Consider the following 9,837-nt stretch of genomic DNA (forward strand, 5'->3'; position numbering starts at 1 on the left):
AAAAGCAAAGGTACTTTTTCTGCAAAGGAGCTGGCCTAAAACTTTGTGGGTTGTTTTTTTTTCCCAAACCCTCCAGCTGGAATGGTTATTCCTGCTGGAGTCTGATGGCCCATGTCCAGGCGTGGATCCTCTCTATGGTCCCTGAATCAATCCCAGTCAGGGAAAGGGGCTACTCACCCTTTGAGGTTGTCTCTTGACTTCCCACATTTATGAGGCCCCATTCCCAAAAAGGGCAAAATACCTGGAGACCTTGTTCATCCACACAATGTTTTTATTTTTATTCAACTATAAGCAAACAGCAGAATTAACACAATATTGCGCAACTCCAGATCGGCTTTTCCAGGCCAGTTCAACAGACACAGACCTCGGGGTTCTGATAACCCCTCACCCAGCCCTGCAGCAATCTAGATGGCTGTGCCTTAACCGCAAAGCCACACTTCCTATTGCTTGTTCCAGTACTGTTCTTCCGAGGAGCCAGAGCAGAACACTGACCCCTAGTAAACAGTCTGAGATGTACCACGTTGGGGATTAGAGGACATACGAGCCTCTGGCTGTCTTGGTGAGAAACACAGCCATGAAAACACGACCCAGAAGGGCCATCATGCACAATTCCGGACTCAGGCTCGCAAAGGCAGAGGCAATCAATCTTTTGTTTGTTTTTTTTTACCTTAAATTCTTTGACACTCTGCTCTATTACCAAAGACCTGGTCTTTTTACCTCAATTTTTATTTCTTGAAATTCTGGATTGCTATTCTTACAGTAACAATTTGATGACCCCAACACAGTACCAAAATATCCCCCAAAATGGAGTTCCAATTTGATCAAAACATAAATGGGCAGTGTGGCCCTCTAGAATTATAAAGGACAGGCAGAAGGAAAGGTCACTCTAAACCACGACCTGATTGCTCAGGCCTCACCTGTGAGAATGGGAACGGGGAAGCAGAGAAATCTACATGCATCACTGAACTTGAGAACACTGCTTGAGATTTCCAGGATGGTTTCTACGTCCTGGCATTCCCCTACTTCCCAGAGAGCTGCTCATAGAGTTTGGGCACATAGTCATCCCATTCCGCCTGGTAACACGTGCCAGCTACTGGGGGCCCAAGCTCGTACTTTTTGCGGAAAGATGCCACTTTGAATTTGCCACGGTGGTCTCCCGATCGGTTGCTGAGGATGGGCTCATCACACTTCAGTGGCCCGTGCTGCTCGTAAACCAGCCAGACATAGCGGTGAAGGCCTGGAGGGAGAGGCAGGAAGATGTACACGAAGTTAGGCCACGCAAACGGAGACGTCCCCCGTGTTCATGGAAGTGCCAACTTGGAGGGCCCCAGCCACCCCGTTTACAAGAGGGGCACTGAGGACCCACAGAGGTGGAAGGAGTCCGATCACTCACCTGCTGACAACCCCCCAGTGGCTTCCCACTGTAACTGGGGTCAAGTCCACACCCACCTTTACAGCCTCGAAGGCCCTCGCTCACCCCATCACCTCTTCATTCATCCTCTTCATTTGCCCTTCATTCATCCTCTCTGGGCTCCCAGCCCATCTCCCCTGGGCCCCGACCGCTAGTCATTTTCCACCACCCGCATCTCCATACCCCTTTCACTTGGGACAGTAACACTTCCCTCAAAGTTTACCTTTTCAGTTTAGTCTCCTCATTAGAAAGAGAACTCCAAAAAGCAACAGTGTTTGCTCATTGACCCAGAACCTACCCTACCTCGTGCCTGGTAAAACTCACTCGAATCGACTAAGTAGCAAAGATGCTGAAAAACATCTGCTTTTCAAAGTCGCTTACGTGGTCACCTTCATCTGTCACTCAGTTTCCATGGACGAAAACAATGAGGATTTAGGCATTTTACTATAGGCAAATTATACTAAAAGAATATTTTTTAAAAGCAAAAGGGGGATAAAAAGTCAGTCGCTGAGGCTTTTTTTTGTTAATGAGAACACAGGTCCTACTTGAGAGACCTGCTTTATTCTCATGTGTACTTCCCATAATTAAAGTGCCTAATTGTGTAACTGCCCTAGAGAACTTAACAGATCCCTGGGAAAGATGTACCTTCACCTTCCTCTTGTGAACTCGTGAGAGGGCCTGAGGCCATCTGAAGCTTCGGGATCTACAGATCTATGGCCAACTGTTCTGGTCAGGGACCTTCCTGAACCTGCTCAGACTAACAGGGCCTGACAAGGTGTCCCCCTACGGCGACTACTTTGTCCCAGCAGATGAAAGCAGCCTGTAATGCACAACAAGCATGAGCAGCGCATCTCCCACTGTTCGCTTGTCCCACTCAGACTTTCAGTACAGTATTCTCCCCCTCTGTATGCAGAACATGCATATATCTTTGCTATACTTCTTAAAGCCTTCCAAATCTTTTCAGGATGATACCACCCTAGATTTTCGAAAGGGGCTATAAAGAAATCAAGAAGCCAGTTTTTTATATTTATTGAGGAAACTGTGATCATTTCTGAGCTCTTTCATGGGAACTGGAAACTCAAAGATCCCACGGGGCAAAGACTGAATACAGAACTGATTATGTTAAATGCGTCCAGTCACCACCCCCACCGCCTCCCCAGGAAGTTGGTCCAAGCTTTCTGCAACACTGCTTCCTCGGAATCCTCTCACCGACTGCCCTGCATAGAAAGGCCTAGCAGCTGAGAGGCAAAAAAACTAACGGAGGGTCCCCCTGACCAGGACCCCAGGTTCTGGCCACCCGAAGCTACTGCTGCTCCAGGTCTCAATGTCTCCGGCAAGCAACTGCCTCGCAGACTGCACTGCCAGGAAGCTCCACTAGGCTAAGGGATCTCGGGGAACCCGGACTAAAATTTGCAGCCCTTGGGCCAATCCTAATGTGCACCCATTGCCCGCCCCCCCACCTCCCTGACGAAGCAGCCTTTACTGACCTGTGCCCTTGGGAGGCCCAGAGCCGACATAGTCGGAGAGGACTGTGCCACTGCTGATGTCATTGCCCTTCATGTTGACCACCAGAAAATGGTGCCATTCCCTGAGACGAGGAACACGGAGGAGTCAGCGGCGCAGAAGTTAAGCACACACTCACACACAGCCAGCAAATGTACTCGAAGCACATGCTCCAGACCAGGCTGTGGCAATGAAGGAGACAGTCCTGCTTCCTTGGCCAGCACAAACCCCACTGGTCTGCAGAAGAGAGCACCGGGTGCCTCCCTCCCACCCTCTGAGTCTCTCGGGAGTTATCTGCAAACTTTTCTGCAAAGGGCCAGGCAGTAAAACGTTTTAGGCTTTGTAGTTCACATGGTCTCTGCCACTATTCAACTCTGCAGCTACAGCGTGAAAGGAGCCACAGACAAGATGTAAGGAAGTTCTCATGCTGTGTCCCGACAAAACTTCATTTATGAACACTGAAATTTGAATGTCATAGGATTTTCACATGTTACAAAGTATGATTCTTTCTATTTCAGTCATTTAAAAATGTGAAAACCGTTCTTACTCGTGGGGCCATACAAAAACAGGTGTCGGGCAGATGGGGCTCTCAGCTATAGTTTCTAGACTCCTGCTCTAGGGACTAAAGGGGTAGGAAATGTACACTCTGGCTTAAGTGTGTGTGTGTGAGCATCCCAAACTGGTGTCCATCCTCCCGGCACAGCATGTCCAGCAAGGGACGTACGTACACAGTGCCAGAAGCATCAGGTCCTGTTTGGATGACCTCGTGTTGCCAATCTTTCCCCAACTTGCCTGTACTTGGGGTCCTTCCTGCTGGGAGCATCTGGATCTGTCATGGCCAAGGTGTAGAGTTTACCAGGATCAGCGCCATCCCATGCAATACTGGTGGGCCGGTTCTTAACCTGTAGGAAGCAACCACTTTGTTGTTAAAAAAGTCAGAAATGGAAAAAAAAAAAAATTCAGAAATGCTGAAGAAGCCAACACTCTTTGATTTCAGGTTCCTCAAAGGTAAAACACAGTAAATTATTAATAAAAGCTAAAGTGTATGGACTCTGCTAAGAGCCAGGAGCTTACATTTAATACACATTATTTATTTTACTCCAAAAGACACTATAGGACTGGTGTCCTAGCATGTGATTAACAGAAAGACGTGGGGTCAGGATTTCTACCCTGGAGCTGACGGAGTCCTCTGAACTACAACCTCATATGGTGTGGAGTGTCTAGATCTGGTGACCAGCAGCTTAGCTGGGGCCTGCTAAAGTGAAATCTGAATTACTTGGATACTTTGCGCACAGAAAATTGCCGGACTGGACAGTGAGTCTGGGCAAACAGAGGCTTCAAAAGGGTCACTCCGTATCTAAACATCCACAACAATAAACTGTCGGAGCAATTTATTCACACCGCTGCCCCGGAGCTTCACGACCAACAACTGCCAAGTGTGGGGCACTCCAGTTCCCCCACTTCGGGTATCCAGGCCCCGATCTGCTCGCAGGCCAAACGGTAGAACAAGGCCGTTGCCTTCCAGCCTTCCAGCTGCAGAACGCGCCTACCTTTGGACGCCTTCATGCTCTTGCGCGCTAAGACAAAAGGAGGAATCGCTGGGCGATGCTGGTCACCGGTTACATAATGCGTCACATGCCCTCGGGTGGGGCTTTTGCTCCCCAAACTGGGGCCTAAAGTCCCGAGACCCTAGGAGAGGTCTGGGGCCCAAGCGGTGGCCACGGCCCACTACTCCTCAGGCACCGCCCCCGCCCCCGTGCCCGCGGCCCAGACTGTTTCTGGGTCTAGGCCCCAGCCTACGCCTTGAAGCCGCGGGAAAGTAGATCACTTTCTCCTGCAGGCCGAGCCCTGCCCGCCACGTGCAGGGTTCCCGGTGGCCGCAGGTGTCCCCAAGCCTGCGGCGTGGGCACCGCGACCACCTTCCCTCGGAGCACCGGGCGCACAGAGGCCGGAACACCCTCCCCCTCTCCGCCAGCCTCCAAACCTGGAGCGGCTGCACCCGCAACGCCCTTGGGTACCTGGGTGGGCGTCAGCACTTTGCCCAGCTCGTCGATCTCTGTCCCGGTGTATTTGACCTGCAGCGGATGCTGCGGCCGCTCGTCCACTTCCTGCAGGCTCAAAGGCCCGGACCACTTGCTGAGGTCCACCGGCATTGCGGAGCCGAGCTGGGAACACAACCGGGAAGAAGTCTCTGCAGACTGCGAACAGTCGACCGCAGCCAACTCGCAGCAGTCTGCAAACCAGCCAGAGGAGGCGCGGGACCAGCGGCTGGGGAGGCGCACGCGTCGGAGCCGCAGCCCCGCCTCGCCCCGATCCTCCAGTCATAGGCCAGGCCAGGCCCACCCTGCTCTCTAATTGGTCAAAACCGGTAGCGCGGGGCGTCTCGCGCTTCCAGATCAATGCAGTCGTTTTTGCCTGTCTTTTTGTGCTGAGCGTGCGTGCTACGTGGGGCTGCATTGTCCCGGGGAACTGTGGCTCGGTTTGCAAGACCATTGTTTCAATAAATGCACTTAAGCTAGCTTTGCATTTCTTATTCTTTTTTTTTAAACACTTTGCATGATTCTTTACTTCTTTACTTTTTAAATGCAGAAATGGTAAGGCCTTGCCTTTCCCCCACTTCTTTAACGCGAGCCTGATTGCCCTCCCCTCCCTGTACTTTGGCGCATGCTCACTGTTTTGGTAACTGCCGCTTGAGAGGACGTGCGGTGGAAATTTTGAGCATTTTTCTCAACGGACAACTATATTTGGACATATATCTGATCTCTCTGTCCCCAGTTAGTGCAAACAAGATTCCAGGAAGTGATTTTTTTTTTAATATTAAATTTTTAAGCTATAATTATTATTCCTGTTTTGCTGACAAGGGGCTCTGCCTCTGCCAAAACTGCTCCCGCGGGGGCAGCTAATACTTTCTTTTTACTAAATATAATGGGTACTATTTAATAGTCCTTACCCTGTTTGACCTTAGGACAGCCATTGACAATGATAACTGCCCCTGCCCAGGAAATTAAAAAATCCCTTTGTTTTCTTAGTGGTAATACAAATTCATTGTAGATAATTAGGAGGGAAAAAACCTCAAAGAGGTAAACAATCATCTCTATTCCACTACTTGGACATCAATAAGCAATTTCTTTCTGTTTATTCACTTAAACAATTGCATTAAACTCTACCATCATAGGGGAGCCTGGGTGGCTCAATTGGTTAAGCTTTGGACTCTTGGTTTCAGGTGAGGATAGAATCTCAGGGTCCTGAGATCAAGCCTGTCGTCAGGCTGGTGCTGGATGTGGAGCCTGCTTGAGATTCTTTCTCTTAGGGGCGTCTGGGTGGTTCAGTGGGTTAAGCCTTTGCCTTTGGCTCAGCTCATGATCTCAGGGTCCTGGGATCGAGTCCCACATTGGGCTCTCTGCTCCCCAGGGAGCCTGCTTCCCTCTCTCTCTCTCTGCCTGCCTCCCTACCTACTTGTGATCTCTGTCTCTCTCTGTGTCAAATAAATAAGATCTTAAAAAACAAAACAAAACCTCTCTCTCCCTCTGCTCCCCCACCCTTCTCCCTCTCTGGGAAAAAACAACAACTAAACTCTACCATTACAGAATATCTATATCGAAAATAGATCATTATTTCAAGGGCTTCTGTTGCAGGTGCACCACAGCTTATTCAACAATGCTACCGACGTTGGACATTCATGCTCTTTGTTGGTTTTTCCCTTCTTCCAATATTGAGGAAATGAGCATCTTCATACACGTATATTAAAAACTTGGTAGATATTTTCAGGCACATTTTATTAGGGACATGCTAGGCCAAAGAGTACTCCAGGAAGGATGTCTACCATTTACTAACCATCACCACTGCCTTGTGCCAGGCCCTGACCCAAGGAAGGCCTTGAAACTCCACATCTCGTTTCATCCTCACTCCAACCCAGTGTGGGAGGCACTGCTGTTACCCCATTCCACAGATATATAAACTGAGGCGTAGGAAGGTGTAAGTGACAAAACCCAGTGAAAGCCTGCCTGGCTGAAAACAAAGGCCAGACACAAAGCCCTTAGGCACACTCTAGCTGGGAGTGCAGGGAGGGCATAAAGGTAACACGGTCACGACCTGGAGTCCAGAAAGCCTCCTCTAGGAAAGGTGTCGCCAAGACCCCACTTGGCAGACATGAGAATGTGCCTGTCAGCTCTGAGTGCTGGGAGAGAATTTGGCCAGGGTCCCACCTGCTGTGCTCTGGCAGGCTTGCGCCCAGGGAATGACTGAGCTCTGCAGAGGTGCTAAAGCAGAGCCGGGAGACTGGGGCCCCTCTGTAGTCAGGACCGGCTTGCCTGCTTTCCTTGAAACTGGACCTTGGGTAGACGCTTCCTTCCCTGTCACCTGCTCTGAGGGTCAGATGGCTCTCCCAGCCTTTCTTGACTCCCTCTCGCTTATTTGCACGGCCGTTTCCCCTAATAAATTCTTTGCACAACTTCTCAGATGACCAAGAGTGAAGCTCCCAGGTTTAATAGACAGTGCGAGGACAAGCTGAAGTGGAAGTGAGTTTGGGGTTTTGGAACAGTGGGCAGATGGGTTTTGCTGGAGTGGGGCATTTAGGTAGGGGCAGATGGATGGTGTAGCAATAAGTCTGAATAAGGCTAAAGAGAAAGGAAAGGGAATACCCTTCTATTTTTTTTAACCTATACAAAGTTTAAAATTTTCTTCAATATACAACTAATTGGTCACATAGCATAATCTAAGGGGATGGATATGGGAAACAGAATAAGTTCATATTCCAAGTCCCTCACCCAGTACCTGTGAAACCTTCTGGGTGAGAGGCAGAATGGCCTCTCAAAGCTGCCCACATCCTAACCCCAGAGTCTGTGAATATTGCATGGCAAAGGGAAATTATGGTTGCAGATAGAATTAAGGTTGCTAATCAGATGCCCTTAAAATTGGGAGATTATCTGGATTATCTGGAGGAGGGGGAGCCCAAGATATTTTCAAAGGTCCCTCCATGGGAGGAGGAAGGCAGGATTGTCAAAAGCAGAGTGATGTCATGTGAGAAAGACTACCAGCCATTGCTGGCTCTGAAGATGGAGGAAGGGGCCATGAGTCAAGGAGTCCGGGTGGCCTCTAGAAGCTAGAGAAGGCAAGGAACCAGATTCTCCCCTAGAGCCTCCAGAATGAACATAGCCGTGCTGACACCTTGATTTTAGCTCGCGAGACCTCAGACTTCTACTGTATAGAACAGTAAGATAATAAGTCTGTATTGTCAGGGGCACCTGGGTGGCTAAGTCGGTTAAGTGTCCACCTTCAGCTCAGGTAGTGATCCCGGGGTCCTGGGATCGAACCCTGAGTCAGTCTCCCTGCTCAACGGGGAGTCTGTTTCTCCCTCTCCCTCTGCCCCTCCCCCATGCCCATGCTCTCCCTCCTTCTCTCTCTTTCTGTCTCTCAAACAAATAAAATCTTAAAAAATAATAATTAATAAATCTGTGTTGTCATAAGCTACTGAGTTTGTGTCACTTGTAGTAGTAGCCACAGGAAACTCATTAGCCTATGACTTATACTCACCAAGCCTCAGTTTCTCCCTCTCTAAACTGGGTTTACCAACATCCCTGAAATGATCATTGTGAGGGTCAAATGAAACTCCTATAATGTGCTTCACATACAGCCTGGCGTGTCCAAGGAGGAATCTATTACTTTATTAAGGTTAATTATATAAAATTCATAAATAAACAAAATTAATTAAGTAAAGTCCATTAGTAATCCTACTGCCCAAAGCAATGGACATCTTGCTGTATTTCCTTCCAGACTTCTTTCTTTTCTTTTCTTTTCTTTTCTTTTCTTTTCTTTTTTTAAGAGAGGGAGAGCAGGGGAGGGAATCTCAAGTAGGCCCCATGCCCAGTGCAGAGCCTGATGATGCAGACCTTGATCCCACAACCCTGAGATCATCACCTGAGCCAAAATCACCAAACCCACTGAGCCGCCCAGGCACCCCCCGTGAGGCTTCTTTCTATGTATACAAATATCAATATGCATATATGAAGGTATGATTCAATATGGCAAACATACTGTTGTGTGATTTGCCTCTGTTCATTTTCTCCAGTCACGTCTATAAATAAATACAGCAACCTTTTTTTTAAGATTTTATTTTTTTATTTGACAGACAGAGAGCGCAAGTAGGCAGAGAGGCAGGCGGGGGGCGGGGGGGAAGCAGGATCCCCGCTGAGCAGAGAACCCAATGCGGGGCTTGATCCCAGGACCCTGAGATCATGACCCGAGCCGAAGGCAGAGGCTTTAACCCACTGAGTCATCCAGGTGCCCCTCCAGCAACATTTTTAAAGGATTTTATTTATTTATTTACTTTAAGAGAGAGAAAGCATGAGCAAGGGGAGGAGCAAAGAAAGAGCGAGAGGGAGAGAATCCCCCCCAGATTCCCCAACAGGGGGCTCAATCTCAGGACCCTGAGATGATGACCTGAGCCAAAACCAAGAGCTGGACTCTTAAGAGAATGAGCCACCCAGGCGTCCCAATACAGCAAAATTTTAATAGCTGCACAGAATTCTATTGTTTGAATTATCCCTTGTTTGTAAACACAAAGCCCCCTTTGGGAACATGTAAGGTGATCTCACTTCAATGCTCTAGAAAGATCTCTGTAATTCTTATCCTTTTGCATGTACCTTCAAGACACTTATTTGGCTGATTGTTTTCTCTCGAGGATAAAATCCTAAAAGTGGGTCATCGAACATTGACATTCTAAGTGTGAGATACCACGTCCCAAACTGGGTAGGGCCTCCGTGACTGGCTGATTTTTAAGTGGAAAGGGAACGTAGTGATCAACCAGGTTTACCCTGTCATTTATTTCAAATGTTTCCATCTCCACAAAGTTTTATATTCATGGTCTTGACAATATCGGTAGAGCATATGACCTACCTAAGAATGCATGCATAATTCCGCATTAC

The 9,837-nt window shown here is 48.5% G+C and overlaps 1 protein-coding gene across 1 annotated transcript; it reads right to left on the reverse strand.

Moving 5' to 3' along the window:
- Positions 1–253: 253 nt before the first annotated feature.
- PEBP1 (phosphatidylethanolamine binding protein 1) lies at positions 254–5,169 on the reverse strand. Its single transcript, XM_046025967.1, has 4 exons — positions 4,933–5,169; positions 3,707–3,816; positions 2,899–2,999; positions 254–1,237 (listed from the first exon to the last, which is right to left on the reverse strand). The coding sequence occupies exons 1-4, from the start codon at positions 5,065–5,067 to the stop codon at positions 1,020–1,022; spliced, it is 564 nt and encodes a 187-aa protein (XP_045881923.1). The 5' UTR covers positions 5,068–5,169; the 3' UTR covers positions 254–1,019.
- Between the last annotated feature and the right edge of the window lie 4,668 nt (positions 5,170–9,837).

This window comes from Meles meles, chromosome 12 (genome assembly GCF_922984935.1).
Source record: "Meles meles chromosome 12, mMelMel3.1 paternal haplotype, whole genome shotgun sequence".
NCBI lineage: Eukaryota > Metazoa > Chordata > Mammalia > Carnivora > Mustelidae > Meles > Meles meles.